The 17,303-nt window shown below is 47.5% G+C and overlaps 1 protein-coding gene across 1 annotated transcript in view; it reads left to right on the top strand.

Moving 5' to 3' along the window:
- Chmp4b (charged multivesicular body protein 4B) overlaps positions 1-13,656 on the top strand; it is a 40,525-nt gene extending 26,869 nt beyond the window's left edge. The window contains exons 2-5 of the mRNA XM_005363094.2: positions 8,785-8,962; positions 10,373-10,487; positions 11,747-11,873; positions 12,820-13,656. Coding sequence (XP_005363151.1) covers positions 8,785-8,962; positions 10,373-10,487; positions 11,747-11,873; positions 12,820-12,884 — 485 coding nt within the window. The 3' untranslated portion in view covers positions 12,885-13,656. The remainder of the gene's footprint in view (positions 1-8,784; positions 8,963-10,372; positions 10,488-11,746; positions 11,874-12,819) is intronic.
- The last annotated feature ends 3,647 nt before the right edge of the window (positions 13,657-17,303 follow it).

Raw genomic sequence — 17,303 nt, 5'->3', positions numbered from 1 at the left:
TAGAAGAAGACTCTCTGTGTACTCCATCAAACTCAGGTTACCAGGCTTGGTGGCAAGTTCCCGTATCCCACTGAGCCATCTCTCAGCCCTGACCTTGAACGTCTGGTCCTTTTGCCTCAACATCCTGAATGCTGGGATCACAGGCGTGTGCCACTGTACATAGTTTGTGTCTAATGGTTGGACCCAGGCATTGGCCAAGATTTCTGTCCTGCCCTGTCCCACTGCCGATCAGTCCCAAAGAAACACACAGAGATCTACATTAGTTATAAACTGTTTGCCCTATTAGCTCAGGCTTCTTATTAACTTCTATAACTTATAATTCTTGTCTGTGTTACCCATGTGGCTTGGTACCTTTTACCAATGAGGCAGTCTTATCTTGCTTCCTCTGTGTCTTGATGGTAATTGTAGACTCAGCCTTTCCTCTTCCCAGAATTCTCCTGTTCTGGTTGCCCCACCTATACTTCCTGCCTGGCTACTGGCCAATCAGCGTTTTATTAAAATACAAGTGACAGGATAAAAGACCATTGTCCCACAGCACCCAGGGTTTCGTGTTTACTGGACAAGCACATTGACCAGCTTAGCAGCCCCTGTGTGGTTACTGAGTCAGGGTCTCACTCTGTAGCTGAGGCTGGGCTCAGCCTCCAGTGCTGAGGTTATAGAGTGGGCAGCTTGTTAGTATTGTTCTCTATGAGGAATCTCTGGTTAATGTTTTCCTTCTAGCCGCTTTGAGGGTTTTCTTTTTATCTTCTGAGCACTTTCGTTGTATTCTGAGATAGAGGTGTGTGTCTGTGTCTATCTGTCTTAGGGGTTCATTGTACTTAGTTCATTATCTTTTGAAAAGTTTTTTACCTAATACCAGGTTTGTTTCTTTTGGTTTATTTGTGCTGTTGTGTATTCATATTGCCAGTCTCTCCCCTGCAGTATGAATCCTCAGTTAGTCCTCTCTAATTTAAATCTCTAATAGCTCAGTTTGGTTAAAAATACCTCCTGTCACCATAATATTTTGGATATAGAGCATAGTTAAACCTGTTTTTTTGTTTGTTTGTTTGTTTGGTTGGTTGGTTGGTTGTTTTTTGTTTTTTTTTTTGGTTGTTGAAACAGGGTCTTGCTGTGTAACCATGGTTGCAGGCCTGGTTCTTGTGATATAGCCCAATCTGCTTAAACTTGAAACAATTTTCCTGTCTCAGCCTTCCAAGTGCTAGGATTACAGGTACTCCCAGTTTGTAAGAGTTCTAATTGTCTTAGTGTCCTGGCTGGGGCTGTGGGATATTACTCAGTTGTCAAAGTGAGTTTGAGACTAGCCTGGTTTACAAAGCTAGTTCCAGGACAGCCAGGGCTACACATAGAAACCCAGTCTCAAAAAAAAAAAAAAAAAACGAAAAATCCCCACAGTGGGTGTATGTATGGCTGGACTTGGAGTTCAGGGTAATCAGTCATTGGCTACTTGAGGACCTCTTAAGTCTTAAGAAGAAATGACTGGGGTTGGAGATATAGCCTGGTGCTAAACTTGTATTTCTGTATGCGGTATTAGGTTCAGTTACCAGCACAGGGGCGGGGGCAAAGAAAGAGATGACTGTGGGGCAGGGGAGCTGGGCTCTAGTACCCTTGAGCAGCGGAGAAGTTTAGAGAGGGTGGTAATATTAGAAGTATAAAGAGATGGCAGGAGGGTTCTGACCTCACTTCTTCCCGAGTGACATATGTGGCCAGCATTAATTCTGGGTGCTAACTTCCTCTGCCCAGCTGGAATAGTTGAGTTCAGAGACGAGCAAGAGTCTCTGATCTTTCTGACACAGGTTGTGAAACCAGTCAAGAAGAGAGAGGCTGCTAATAAGATACACAGAATAAACGTGATTATGTGATAGACTCAGGAAGTGGCATGTGTGGGCATTAATTACATTTCAGGAGATACACATCCATCAGGAGAGTTTTATCTTTGTGTTTTAGTCTGTCACTGGAAATGTCAACATTCTGTGAGCTCCTGTACTGTTTAAGTTGGAGGAAATACCTGTTCCCTGTCCCATGCTTTTCCTGGGGAGGCCGAGGCCGTGAGATGCGAGAGTCTTACTTGTGACATACTCTGATGGTGATCTAGTTGGAACTAGATTTCATATAGAGAACCACAAGGTGTATATTGCAGGTGCTGTCAGGACCCAAGTGTCTCTCAGAAAGTAGAGAGAGTGCTGTCCATTCAGAACACCACACCTAGGTTCTTGTCTCTTGTCTTTAATGCTGTGACTTCAAGCAAGGTGTTGAGCTTGTTCAGCTGGATGCCTGCGCTGTCCATAGCAGACAGGCTGTAGTAGGCTCTGTGGTGACCTGGAAAGTACACCTTGCCTCCTCAAAAGCTGTGTAATCCCGGTGTGTATAAGGCTGCAAGGCAAGGAGGATCAAGAACTCAAGGCCAGCCTGGGCGACTGTAGTGAGGCTACCTCTCAAGACAATGAGAGAGATAAATAGGTAGGTAGATCCGTCAAAGGGATGCTGTCTGCTACTTAGCTCCAGCAGGTTGGTGCTGGGCTGCGGAGTGGGATCTGTGTTGTCAGATAGTCAGCATTTGCAGAGGACGCCCCAGATGTGGACTTGGGGCTAAAGTATATAAATAAAATATAAAAGTTTACCTATCAAGACCGTTTGTTTGTTTTTAAATTTAATTTTATTTTTTGAGACAAGCTCTCATATTACCCAGGCTGGTGTTAAGCTTACAGTGTAGTTGAGGGTGACCTTGAACTTCTGGTCCTCCTATCTCTACCTTTCAAATGCTGGGATTGCAAGTGTGTTGTTATACTAAGCATTTGTTTTTATGAATCTGTTTTCCTTCCTTGAGACTGGATTCCTGTGTCTGGCTAGCCTTAGCCCCAGAGACCCACCCACTTATCTTCACTTCCTAGTACTGGATTACAGATAATCGACCTGGCTTTTTACGTGGTTGCTGCGATCAGAAAATGGCTTGTTTTTCCCAAGCTGTTTTGTTTTGTTTTCTTTTTTGCTAGACAGGGATTCTCTATTTAGTCCTGACTGTTCTGGAACTCACTCTATAGGACCAGGCTGGCCTCAACTCAAGAGATCACCTGCCTCTGCTTCCCAAGTGCTAGGATCAAAGGCGTGTACCACCACTGCCTAGCCCCGCACTGTGTTTTGCAGATGTTGACATGTATATATCCGTGTGTATACATGCACACTATTTTGTTTTGTGTTTTAATCTTGGCACTGGTGATTATATTTTCCTATGAAAATAGACTTGGGAAGTTTTGCAGTGCCACATTCCAGTGACAGACATTTCCTGAGCATTTATTGTATCAGACTCTGCTTGGCCCATCACATGCATGCCTCATTCTGACCAGCACAAGAACCTCTTGAGATTGCTGTTGTCACAGTGTGGGTTAGTGAGACTAGGAAATTGGCTCAGGGCGATAACGGTAGAGCTCGACTTAGTAGCTAGCCCCTAGACTTCCTAAACCGCTGTTAATAACGTGTAGCCCAGCAGATCTCAGTTTGCTGGACCATGCAGGTGTCTCTCCCAGTTGTGCCTAGAACACGCTATGTGCTGTCTCTGTGCCTCTGGGTGGCTCAGCATTCTGTGAGGTTGTTATTGTGGGCATATTTCTTTCATCTTTGTGTTACAAGATAAGAGGCTTCTTTTTCTCTAGAATCTTCCTCTTCACAGAGTACTGTACAGCCTGTGTACTCCCTGTGTGTCTGCTGATGAAGTCAGCAGGGTTTCGGACTCCCATTTCCTGGTCATACACAAGTACTCATTTTACCATTGCTAAATGGAGTGCATTGGCTCCAGGCCACAGAGAGCAAATTAGGGAGCAGGGAGATACATCACAAGAATGAGGCTGCTTGGAAAAATGTGTCTGTGCTTCTGGCCTGAATTCCCCAGCTGTGTGGGAATAAGTACAGTGATGTCGGGGTATCATTCCAAGGCTGTTGCAGAATGAGGCTGGCTGGTCTACAGGTGATCCTAAAACAAAGCAACCTGTCTGGACTTTAAAGGTACGTTTTTGCGTCTGAGAACTTAAAAAAAAATGTTATCACATTTATTTTAGATAGTGAGTGTGTGTGTGTAAGTGTGTAAGAAACTATATCATCCTTTTGCCCTGTGGATCCTGGGGATCTAACTTAGAAGAACATCATGCTTGCTGGCAAGTGCCCCTGCCTGCTGATCCGTCTCACTCACTGGTCCTGGTTTCTGAGGAATTTTGTGTTTACTCTAAAGCCCAAGCTGGTCCTGCTGTCTTCAGACAGGGCAGGAAAATGAAACTCCACCCTGCCTTCTGCCTTCTGGTTCTGTAGACAGGATCACAGCACCTACTCAGAAAATACCCTTGATGTGGTGCTCGCTCTCCCCCCCCCACCACCACCACTTCTCTCCTTTTTCCCCTTCTGTTTTGTTTTCTGTTGCCCTGGAATTACAAATGTGAGCGACCTCTTTTTCTTCTGAGGATTTAGGAGAGCAAATTGTGTCATTTTTCAGTTCTTCCATGGATCAGCACAAATCTCAAACAAGATTTGCAAAGGCAGAGTTTAGGAAAGAAATGGCAGGGGCTGGAGCGATGGTTCCACAGCTGAGAGTGTTGCTCTTGCAGAGGACCTAGAGCTCAGTTCCAGAACTTAGATTGGGTGGCTCAGACCACCTTCACCCTGGCTCCCAGGGATCCAGCACCCTCTTCTGGCTGTTAGCACCTACTGCGCTCCTGTCGTGCCTGCCCAAGCACGAGGGTTCTTCATAATCTCATGAATGTTGGAGGCATATGTTGTCTTTTGGGGGAAAATATCCTCTGGAGTGTGCTGGTGTTTGCTGTGTGGTTTATGCTGACTGTCCTCACTTGTGATGGTGCTTTCAGTGGTGTGGCGTAGCTTTTGGAAGGACTGCAGATGCTGCCATCCACTTATGGGAGATCTGCTTCCTGAGACTCCTCTTCCATGCGGAGGTTCCCTGTGCTCAGGGAGTGTGCAGTCATGCTTTCTTCAAGTCCGCTGAGATGCTTTGGGCTCTTTCCACCTATACTGAATGTGGGGCACACACAGCACTTAGACCTCCCTTCTTCCAGGAGAATCTAGTTGACCTTGTCCTGAAAAGGAAGCCCTCCCTAGTTGTCCTGAACTGACAAATTCACTGACACTGCTGTCACTGCAGAGGCCATGCAGAAGGGGTTTCCAGTCCTGGGTGAACGGCTTCCCTACTAGCTGCTCTGCTTCTTGGGGTGTCTCCTGCATGCTGCCTTTTAAATAGCTGTTAGGAGGTCTAATGAAGCAAATGTCTGGAGACCAATGTTTATTTCAACATGGTTGCAGTTGCTTTTGCTTCAGCTTTCAGAGCCAATAAAGCTGGTTATTAGATTCTGTAATTGCTGCTGTAATTACTCTCTTGGAACTGGCAAAGGCGTAATTAAATATGGAGATTTCACAGACTTTTTCTCATCTAAAAACAACCTCTTAAACTTCAGTTAGCAGGGTTAAATTTCTGCTGTGAAAGCCAGTGTGTTTACAAATGACACGGAGTTCTGTGACTGAAGCTGGGTTTCTTTGGATTCTTCCTCTTTGAAGAACAGCTAGCTGTTCTTAGCCTCGAAGCTGTTTCTTTAATACAACCATCCTGAATTTGGGACGGTTGGCAAGTCCTTACAGGCCAGTTTGCATTTATTTAGGTAGATAGATACTGGGTTTGGGCTCTGTGGACTTTGGCCACTTAGGAAAACAAGTCTGGTGGGATGTGTGGTTAGAGCTGGGTGTGGTGGCTCATACCTATAATCCTAGCACCTGGGAGGCTGAGGCAGGGTGATTGCTCAGAGTTCAGGGCCAGCCTGCCTTATACAGTATTTCCAAGCCAGCCTGAGCTATGGTGTAAGAAAGGCCTTGCCTCAAACTCCCCACCCCCAGTGGACATCCAGGTGGGAAGAAGGGAGTTTTACTTGGAAGTGTTCAGAAAGGAGTGTATCACTTGGCCCGTGGGAGCACCTGCTTCCCCTAAGTTATCCTCCAGCACAGGGCCCCGCGTGTGTAAGGTGCAGGAAGTGAAGGGCTGTGATACTTGTGTTCACGTACCTTCCTGGAGGCCAGGTGCTGACCAAACAGCACTTTCAGGGTTACTGTTTTTGTGAAGCAGATTTTAGGGGTTTCTCAGAGTGTACTGCTTCTTTTTGTTTGTTGTGTTTTGATTTTTGTTGTTGTTGTTGTTGTTTGTTTGTTTTTTGTTTTGAGACAAGGTTTCTCTGTGTAGTTTTCGAGCTTGTCCTGGAACTTGTTCTATAGACCAGGCTGGCTTCAAACACACAGAGGTCTGCCTGCCTCTGCCCCCCCAAATGCTGGGATTAAAGGTGTGTGCCATCCTCTCCCCACACCCCAGCTGTACCCTTTCTTTTTGGGTATGTCAGGTAGTTGAATAATACAGGTTACAGGACTGAAGAGATTGCTCATTGGTTAGGAGCACTGACTGCTCTTTCAGAGGACCTGGGTTCAATTCCCAGCACCCACATGGCAGCTCACAACTGCCTATAACTCCAGTTCCAGGGAATCTGACACCAATGGCAAAACACCAATGTACATAAAATAAAAATAAATTAAAAAAGAAAAATATGATATGAAGTAGGAGGAAAAATAAAAAAAAAAATCGTAGTCCCTGTCAGGCACAAGCCTGGGAAATCCACTGCTTTCTGGGATGAACTTTATAAGCCAGCAGCAGGAGGGTGACTGTGGAGACAAGGGTATATTCTGGGGACCTTCTCCTAGCTTCTGCATGCTTACCTTACAGTGAGGGGCTTGCAAAAGATGCTATTGTATGAACCAAGAAAAAGGCAAGGAGAGCTGTGCCTTATCTGAAGACTCCTACATAGAATATATGCTCCTTCAGTTACACGGATAAGCTCATTTTGTAAATGAACAGTGTAATTAAATAAGAAATGCGTCTATACCTTACATATCTGCCTTAAGTTGCTAGGACAGGAACATTTGTGTATGAAGACACATGGAGTCAGAGAATGAACTTGGCATGTATTAACTGGCTGCAGACCTGTCTGATGTGTTAGGTGTTGGTCTGCACGATGGATAGTAGTTGGCTTTTCGTTTACTGGAGCTTGATTCCTTGCTTCCCTGGTGTATTGGCATTTACTTCCAAGGCATTTGTTCTTGGGAGGCTTTTATTTTTGTTTATGTACATATACACACACACACACATACTTTAACATATATATTGTGTGTATGTATGTGTGTGTATATATATGTAAAACAAAATATGTAATTCATTTTTTTCTCTTGGTTTTTGAGACAGGGTCACTCTGTATAGCCCTGGCTGGCCTTGAACTTGGAGATCTGTCTACCTCTGAAAGGCATGCACTATCATCACCCAGTATATTTATATATTATTTAGAATTTATTTGGTTGATTGGTTTTGAGACAGGACCTCATAGTGTTGCTCTAGTTGGTTTGGAACTCTCTGTGGAACAGGCTGGCCTTGAACTTGTAGAGATCCGCCTGCCTCTGCCTCCCAAGTGCAAGGGGTTAAAGTAGTGGGCCACCATGCCTGGGATTTGGGGGATTTCAGAAGTAGAGGTTGATATCAGGGAATTTAGGATTTGGCATACAAGGGGTTACTGCTAACCAGAACAATTCATTAGAGAAAATGATAACGTGGTTCTAATATGTCAATAGGGGATAATAACTTTAGTTTTAGCCAGGTGGTGATTGTGACCTGCGGCTTGCGTGGATGGCACTGATGCACACCTCCTGGATGAGGGAGCATGCGTGCATTTCCCTGACCAGCCCAGCCCAGTCCAGTCCAGCCCAGCTGCACTTCTACCTTTCTGAGACTGTGAGGGGAAGGAGCCTGCATTTGAGCAGGGAAATGTAGTTTGGTCCTAGCTTTGCCACGGATTCATCTTCTTGAAATGCTGGCCTTGATTGGCCTTCAGACAAAATGATCTTTCTCCACACAGGCTGAAAGCTAACAGAGCAAATGCCATTGATTTTGACCACATGGTTAAGCTCCAAATTTGTTCATGCCAGGAGCCCCGTCTTCAGTTGTGTTTATGTGTTTTCTGTTACAGAGAATGCTGTACTAGCCATCACTAGGCATGGGGCTTTCTTTCTGGTTTTGTTCAGTTAATTTCCAGACAGAAATCCCTGGCTCAGAGAGCCAGAAGCATCTTTGTGCTGTGCTCCATTCCCACTGTGTTTCAGAGCATTAACAGTTTGAGAGCTGTTGGCTTTTTGTGACATCGCGTTTTAACCAAACTGGTCTAGTACTTGTTACAGTCATTTATTATTTTTGTCATTTAGTTGGTGTGAAATGGTACCGTAATGGTGCTTTATAATATTAGAGCCAGCAGGGTTTTTTTCCGTGTGCTATCTGCTTTGCTAATGTGCTAGGCTGCTCTGTTTGTTAGCCCATTTGCTCCTCGCAGTGAACCTAGCAGGGAAGCTGAGCCACTCACCTGTGTGTGCGAGCCTGTGTCTGTGTGTGACCCCAGAATGCATCCTTGCTCTGGGAGCCTGCAGTGTGACCCCAGAATGCATCCTTGCTCTGGGAGCCTGTCCATACTTTTGATTTTCGCAGCAGATGTGGTTGCCAGACTGTGTTCTCATGCTTCTTCCCTGTCTGCATCGTGAGGTGTACAAACTTTAGTGTTTTCTTAGAAAACTGAATGTGCTCCCGGGAGAAGATGCTATTAGCCCTCTTACAGAGGAGGCAGCAGCTGGGGTGCATGCAGTGCATTTGGGAGAAGGCCTCAGTGTCCTCTCATCGTGCCATGCCAGACACGCTCAAGGCTTCTTTCTTCCCTCCAGCGGCCCTGCAGGCTCTGAAGCGCAAGAAGAGGTATGAGAAGCAGCTGACTCAGATAGATGGCACCCTGTCCACCATCGAGTTCCAGCGGGAGGCCCTGGAGAATGCCAACACCAACACAGAGGTGCTCAAGAACATGAGCTTTGCTGCCAAGGCCATGAAGACTGCCCACAACAACATGTGCGTGCCACTGCTGGGCGGGGACATCTGGGGGGAGGGTGCTACTCAGGCTGTGACTTTATTGTGGTTGGCTCCCTCTTTGGATTCTGAGTGAATTGTGTCTTGATGTCTTTGTTTCCACAAGCGCTCAGGGATGGAAAGAGAAACTGTTTTATTGCTGTTGTTTTGCCTGGTTCTAGGTTGTTGTGACAGGCTTAGTTCCAAATTGGGACAATCCTTGGAAGTCTTCTCAGCTGCCACTGTTTATCAGACTGTCCAAGATGGACGTTGCCTGTGCAGAGTGGGCATGGGATTGGGCCCTAGCATATTTGCATCCTCCCAGGGCTTTGAGGGACCTTTCTGCCTCTCGCTGCCCTCTGCGCTGCCCTCAGCAGTCATTCCTTCCCTGTGGATGGATGGTTCTATGCCCGTGACCTGAGAACCAGATGCTCGGTCTGGCTGCAGTTGTGAAGGCCAAGGGTCTTTCCGTGAAAACCCTCTATTTATTTTAGTTCTTTGACCCTTCGGCTGGCACTGAGGGGTACTTGGAGCACTTGCTGCTTTGGCTGCTCAGCCATGTTCTAGCTTGGGTTGGCAGAATGCTTGCTGCCTGTGGCCTGCGTTGTATAGCAGCCATGTTCTTCATTTGCATACTGTCTGGAGCTGTTCTGTTGACTGTTTAATAATCTATAAACTACATTAAAATGTTTATTAGTGGCCTGGAGAAGTTTGCTGCTGTTTGCTCTAGAGACAAGAGGTGTAGGGCATTGCCCTCACATACATGAGGTGTGCTGTTGAGGCAAAGGCCGTCTCCCTTTACATCTGTGCTCCTGGACATTTAGCACAATGGGTAGATAGTAGGTAGTGTGTGTTCTGCAGTGCACAGACCATCCTAAACAACCGTGTGACATGCAGTGTATAAAGCACACACATTTGCTTTCCTTTGGGCCCTCAGAAATGTTTGAGTAGGGAAGGGCCAAACTCCGTTTTGTGCTCTGTGATTTTTACCTCCTCCTGTTTTGATTTGCTCTGGGGCTTGAAGAAGAGTTAAAGTCCTGTGCTCTCAGATCTGTTTACATATCTGGGGTTGGGATTGGGGGTGCTATACTTCACCCGGTGCTAAGCCTGTTTTCCTTCCGTGCTTGACTAAGGGGTGTTGAGGACTCCATCTGCTTGATTCTGTGATTTCCAGTTTCACATTTATTCTGAGTGTGTGCCCACGCCTGTGTGGATGTGACCATCAGAGATAACTTTTCGGGAGTCAGTTCTTTCCTTCCCCCTTTATGTGGGTTCTGGGGCAAGAACTCTAGTCCCCAGCCTTGCACAACACGCACATAACTGGGTGCTGAGAAGCAGATGCTGTGCAGCAGGGCTTCTGTTGCAAGCTCAGACCAGTCTGTGCTAATGTGATAATCTGTCGTTTCATTTCAGGGACATTGATGAGGTGGATGAGTTGATGCAGGACATTGCTGACCAGCAGGAACTTGCAGAGGAGATTTCCACAGCTATTTCCAAACCTGTAGGCTTTGGGGAGGAGTTTGACGAGGTAAGTGGTTTTTTGAAGATCACATGAGTCTCTCAGGTGACAAACTTCAGGCTTAGATGTCAACATAGTATGTCAATGCCAAGTGTGTGCACCTCCTTATAGTCTGGAGTCTGGGTTTTTTGTTTGTTTGTTTGGGTTGGGTTTTTTTTCTTTTTTTTTTTTTTTGTTGTTGTTGTTGTTGTTGTTAGAGACAGAATTTCTCAGTGTAACAGTCCTGGCTGTCCTGGAACTCACTCTCTAGACCAGGTTAGCTTTGAACTCACAGAGATCTGCCTGCCTCTGCCTCCCAAATGATGGGATTAAAGGTATGTGCTCCCACGGCCTGGGGTTTTTTTTTTTTTAATGCTTGGCATAGTGGCACATGCCTTTAATCCCAAAACTTAAAAGGCAGAAGCTAACCTGGTCTATGTAGAGAGTTCCAGGACATCCAGAGTGGCAGTGAGACCCTGTCTCAAAAAAGAAGAAGAAGAAAACATAATTTTGATTTTTATGCTTAAGGGTATTTTGCCTACATGTATATCTGTGCACCCCTTGCATGCCTTGTTCCCCTGGAGGCCAGAAGAGGCTGTGTGCACTCACTTGGTAGGTAGCAACTGTCTATAACTCCAGTTCTAGGAGACCTGATGTTCTCTGTTGGGAGCACTGCGTGCACATGGTGCACAGACAGAAATGCAGGGAAAACACCCATACACTTAAAGTAAATCTCAAAAACAAAAGAAAACAAAAAAGGAATGGTGCTGGGTTGGTGGTGCAGACTTGTAACCTAGTAACTCAGGAGTTTGGGGCTCAAAATTTCAAAAGATAAAAGTCTAGTTATGTAGCTCGGTGGGAGAGCACTTGCCTAGCATGTGCATGGTCTTGGGTTCAAGTCCCACTATTTCCCCCTGCAAAGGAAAGAAAGGATACAGTCCCTCCTCCCAAGAAGCCCACAGGCAGCTGGGCAGTGGTGGTGCATACCTTTAATCCCAGCACTTGGGAGGCAGAGGTAGGTGAATCTCTGTGAGTTCAAGACAAGCCTAGTCTACAAGAGCTAGTTCCAGTACAGGCTCCAAAGCCACAGAGAAACCCTGTCTCGAAAAACAAAAGCAAAAAAAGGAGAGAGAGAGAGAGAGAGAGAGAGAGAGAGAGAGAGAGAGAGAGAGAGAGAGAGAGACTAAACTCCGGATGCATACCTGCACCAGTAGCCTCTTCAGAAGGTTCGCTGGGCATCAAGGGGAGGAATGTCTGCAGAGAGGGTCTCACCATGCTTCCTTTTGCAGGACGAACTCTTGAAGGAGTTGGAGATTCTTGAACAGGAGGAGCTAGACAAGAATTTGCTGGAGATCAGTGGTCCCGAAACAGTCCCGCTACCAAATGTCCCCTCTGTGGCCCTACCATCCAAACCCGGTGAGTATGCCCACAGTCGGGACACACTCGGCACCATGAGAAGGGGATGGTCAGTTGACTTCAGCTTGGGTTCTAAGCCAGAGAGGATGTGTTGTGCTGACCACGATGCCAGTGTCATTTGCGGAACAGGATTTCCTAACCTCAGCACTGCTATGTAGCCAGACAGTTCCAGGCTAGCACCCCTGACTTCTCCACTGCACACAGTTGTATGACTACAATGTCTCCAGACATTGCTACATGTCCCCTGTGGGGTTGGGAGTGGGAATTAAGAGCCTCTGTTCTGTTCTAGAAGGATTTTTCTTATCACCAAATAAGGGAAAGTTCTAGTCACTGTGCAGGGAGGGTCGTGAGAACTTAAGTCTGGCTCCGTCTAGGACCCTGTGCTATGTGCTCTCAGGAAGGAACCGGCTCTGGCTAGTTTAGAGACCTGCTTTGTAAACTATCATTTCCTTGCCTTCATTTTCTCCCTCTTACTCTCCTGAGTACTCCACACAGAGCTCCTAGAAAGGCAAAACTGCCTGCCTGGAGTGGAGACAAGGGCCTGCCAGCAGGGTGTGAACAGGGTGCGACTGTCTCCCTCTGCTCTTCCGCTAGTCAGCTCAGTGGCTATCAGGCAGCCTAGCAAAGCATGGCCCCAGCAACTCCAAATGGAGTCGATTTGACCAGGAGTGCAATCTCTTCGGAGGGATGATCTTGCTCCTCTCCCTAACCCTGGGGAGCCTCATGTAAACAGCCCCTCCTGGTGTGGCTATCCCTGCCGAGGGCTGAGGGGAGTTGGGGCAGAAGGTGTGCCTGGTTTCCTGAATTTGGGTGCAGCTTGTGGGCACGAAGAGGAGTATGCTGTAGGCCTCAGCCAGCTGCAGGACAGAGCTGTGTGCCTACACAGTGGAGCACAGCCCCAGCTCCCAGTCAGCCTTCAGAAACCACCTTTTCTGTCTCCACACAGTCAAGAAGAAGGAGGAGGAAGACGACGACATGAAGGAATTGGAGAACTGGGCCGGATCCATGTAACTGGTCCAGCATAGGCTGGGCCCAGACAGACTCTGGTGGCCTGTGCGACGGGCAGGCAGGACGCGGTGCAGGCAGCCTCCATCGCTCGATCTCACCCAAAGCAGTAGGCCGCATCACTGCTCACTCTCGCATAGCATGGTCTGTGCCCAGGGGCGGGCGGGGGGAGGGGTGGGCGGGAGGGAGGTGCCTGCTGTTGAATTTCTGTAAAATAAACTGTATTTGCAAATCCAACATTGAGCTTCTGGACTACGCTAACTCCACACTCCACTGCTGAATCCTCCATGGAAAGGGTCGGCCACTTGCAGTTGAAATGATCCAGAAATGTAGCCCGTGTCCTTTAAGTCAGCTGACTTGTCGCACAGCTCTCTGTAAGACGTGTACGGTACTGGCAGAAAAGTCGTTTTTAAAGCCATAGATGGGCTTTTTCTTGTCCTTAGCTGTAATAGCACATCTGGTTTTGGTTTCCCCAAGAGCTGTGTTTCTGTGTATCACCCATGTACTGGCCCCCATGTTTACCACCCTGGCCCTTGTCACTCCTATCCCCTGGTCTTTTGGAGTTGTGACTCGGATCTGAAATGGATGTATTCTCTCTTGAGCAAATAAGATTGTCAGAATTAAATTCCAGCTATTCAGTTTTCTAACATAGCTCTAAGGTCTTCATTGCTGTTTGTGATAATTGATAGATAACTCATTGGAAACATGTGCATACATTTATATTCAGATGAAATTATGGTTTGCACTGTCTATTAAATATCTCGATTTAATTTTCACACTCGCTGTTGTGTCCAGTCAATCCTCCCCTCCCCGCGCCAGCCCTGGTCCCCGGGGTCACGGGAAGCATGAGGAGCTTGCAGAGAGAGAGCAGCTTTCTTCTCCTAGAAACCTTGAGCTCTCGCTGAGAGCTGTGCGGTGCCCCTGTTAGCCTGGAGACCTCTGGGTCCACTCTCATTGAGTTGGTTCTTGTGCAGCCCCAGAATCTTCCCTTTTTGCCTGCCAGCACCTAGGGCAGTGCCTGTGGGAGCCTCTGCGTGGTGGAAACCATGGTGCCCAGCCAGGTGGTGCCTTCCCATAGTAGGGAAGTGTATCTATCGGGTGGTGGCTGAGGGTACAAGTACTCCTTCCACTCTGCCCGTTTCTTTATTCTTTTTGTTTGTTTGTTTGTTTGTTTGTTTTTTCGAGACAGGGTTTCTCTGTGGCTTTGGAGCCTGTCCTGGAACTCTTATAGTCTGGAGTCTGGGTTTTTTGTTTGTTTGTTTGTTTTTTCGAGACAGGGTTTTTCTGTGGCTTTGGAGCCTGTCCTGGAACTAGCTCTGTAGACCAGGCTGGTCTCAAACTCACAGAGATCCACCTGCCTCTGCCTCCCGAGTGCTGGGATTAAAGGCGTGTGCCACCATTGCCCGGCCACCGTTTCTTTATTCTTGTACCCTCTTTAGAGACCCTCTTCTCCAGCCAAGCAGATCTCCACAGTTGTCCCTCCTGCGTGTGCTCTAGGATTGAAGTCACCTCCACTTCCCTAGCTTCTCAACTCCCTGAGATGAAAACCAATCCGAGTCCACAGTGGGATATTGTCACGCCCCCAGTGTGCGCAGCTGCTTACGTCCCTGTCTTACACACTAATCTATTTGCTGTGAAGACACACATGGCGACTTTTAACCATTTGACTGGGGCCTGCCTAAAAGTTCAAAAGGGGCCCCCACGACCATCATGGCGGGGAGCGTGGCAGCAGGCAGGCACTGTGCTGGAGCGGTAGCTGAGAGCTTACATCTTATCCACAAGTTGGAAGCAGAGAGAGACTGGGCCTGGCATGGGCTTTTAAAACCTCAGGACCCACCCCCAGTGGCTCACCTCCTCGAAGGCCACACTCCCTAAGCTTTCCTCAGACAGTTCCACCAACTAGGGGCCAAGCATTCAAACATATGAGCCGACGTGGGCTGCTCTCATCAAATCCACAGTTCCCTAGATCTCATGTTCTCCACTGCCCCCCTCCCATGGTTGCCACACTCAGAATTAGGACTTGATGACTGGGTTAAGAATTGGGAGGGATTGGGTTTGGCTAATGTCACAAGTTCTGTGCACCTCATGAAGACTTAGTGGTAGCGCCCACCAGGGCCCCTCTGTTTGCCAACAGTAGCTGGCTCCCAGGCATCCTTTGGTGTGGGAATGCCAGCGTGGCCTGTCTTGAGTCTTACCAACTGCCTTGGACTTCTCTCCCTAGGACTGAGTAGAGCTTCCAGATCCCCTCAGCTCTGACAGGCACAGAGACCAGTCCTGGGCAGTGTCTCAGCTCATTTCTACAAAACATGTATCTTGTGCCTAGATCTGTGGGGCACAGGGCTCGCCAATGCCCAAACACTTTTCTGTCCTTAGGAAGTTCTCAGGCCTGGTGAGACATGACCATGCTGAATTCTTTGGATACAAGCAACATTTGACTTACAACATACAGACACGGCACTCACTTATTCTAAGTTTATTCAAGTATTTTTTGAGCACCTACTACTGTGTGCAGGCCCTAGGAGTATGTGCAACAGGTGTGTGCAGGCTGCTCTCAGGACGGGAAGTCTCAGTGGCAGTGTCGGAGTTCTGGGTTTGCAGCTGAGACTCAACCATATTCTCAAGAGCAAAGCTTTATGCGGTGTGATGATACACAGCTAATTCCAGTACCAGGGAGGCTGAAGTTGGAAGGATCACAAGTTCAAGGCTAACTTATTATATGTGGTAGTGAGACTGTCTCAGAACCAAAACAGCCAGGTGTGGTATACTCAGAGCACAGGCAGAAGGATCTCTATGAGTTCAAGGCCACCCTGATCTATATAGGTAGTTCCAGGACAGGCAGGGCTGCATAGAGAGACTGACCCTGTCTAAAAAGAAACAACAACACAAATGCTTTGCCTCCTGCTCTGCCTACGTACGTGGGCTGTTTCCTTAGACTGCTACCTGCGGTCCGTGAGCTGCCCTGGGCCACACCCCACTCACAGGGCAAACAATGGAGGATCAGCATCTGGCCTGGCTTTCACGTCTTCCTGTGTTATCAAATCCCATAAGATTACACACAGACTATTTCTATGACTCATGGGTCATGACTATTACATGGCTGGTTCCTACTGCAAGGGAGTCTGGGAGATATGATGTATACAACAGAGACCACTAGGATTCCCCCCTAAGGCTGGAGATGGACTTTCTGCTCCCCAAGTATCTTACTGTCTGCCCCTTCAAAACCTAGACAAGTTGACGCAGAGTGGCTCATGTCTTATCTCAGCCCTGGAAGGCAGAGACGGGTGGATTTCTGAGTTCAGAGCCAGCCTGCCTGGTCTATGTAGACAAAACTGGGCTTCTGTTACCAGGAAGAAGCGGTTGGTTGCCAAGCAGGTGGTAGCAGCAGGGTCTCCCACGGAGACAGCAAAAGTCAGCCACACAGCTAGTATGGACTTAAAATGTTTTAAAGGTCCATACATACATATGTGTGTGTGTGTGTGTGTGTGTGTGTGTGTTTTGCTTACATGTATGTCTATACATCATGTGTGCCAGGTGCCTGAGACGGCAAAGGAGGGTGTCAGAGTCCCTGGAACTGGAGTTACAGAAGGTTTTGGGCTACAGGTGGGTGCTGGGAATCAAACCTGGGTCCTCTGGAAGAGCAGCCACTACTGTCTTCCCAGCCTGTAAAAGCAGATGGAATCAGACACTCACAAATCCCAAAGTCACCTCCAGATTGTCTTCCTAAAAAGCCTCAGAATAGCTGAGCATTTAATCTTATGAGGCATAGGTGGAGGATGTCAGTTGGCTTGTCTACAGGGTTCCAGACCAGCCAGGGCTGCAGAGTGAGACCCTGTCAAAAACAAAGTCCCAGAACAGGGTAGGGATCTGAGACTTCACTTCAGCAAAGTTTTTGGTAACTCTCGGGCCCTATACTTAGAGCCAGCAGGCTTAAATCCTCAGAAAAGCATTTGTGGCTACTCCGTGACCTGGCTCCACGTTCAGAGATCCTAGCCACGGTTACCCAGAATTCCTGGAATGGGAGTTCTAGTAGGCCCTTGGCCTTGGCCTCCCACTCCTGGGCACAGCCCTCTTCTCTCCTTGCCCCTCTCTCTGGGTGTGTGTGAGTGTGGGTGTGTGGGTGCGCGTTTCTGCTGAGATCAAAACTCAGCACTTTGTCCACTACAAGTCCAACCCTACAAATACATTTTTGTTGTTATTTTTGTTTTATTTTTTCGAGACAAGGTTTCTCTGTGTAGCCCTGGCTGTTCTGGGAACTTGCTCTGTAGGCCAGGCTGGCCTTTGAACTCAGAGATCTTCCTGCCTCTGTCTCAAGTACTGGGATCAAAGGTGTGCGTCACCACCATACATACAAATGTATGTTGAATGTCTCTCTGCATTCTCTTATGAAATCTGGTTTGCTAGGTGTTTGGTTTAATCTTAATAGAA

The sequence above is a fragment of the Microtus ochrogaster genome, linkage group LG8, assembly GCF_000317375.1.
Source record: "Microtus ochrogaster isolate Prairie Vole_2 linkage group LG8, MicOch1.0, whole genome shotgun sequence".
Taxonomy (NCBI): Eukaryota; Metazoa; Chordata; class Mammalia; order Rodentia; family Cricetidae; genus Microtus; species Microtus ochrogaster.
This window is presented reverse-complemented; position numbering and strand designations above follow the sequence as displayed.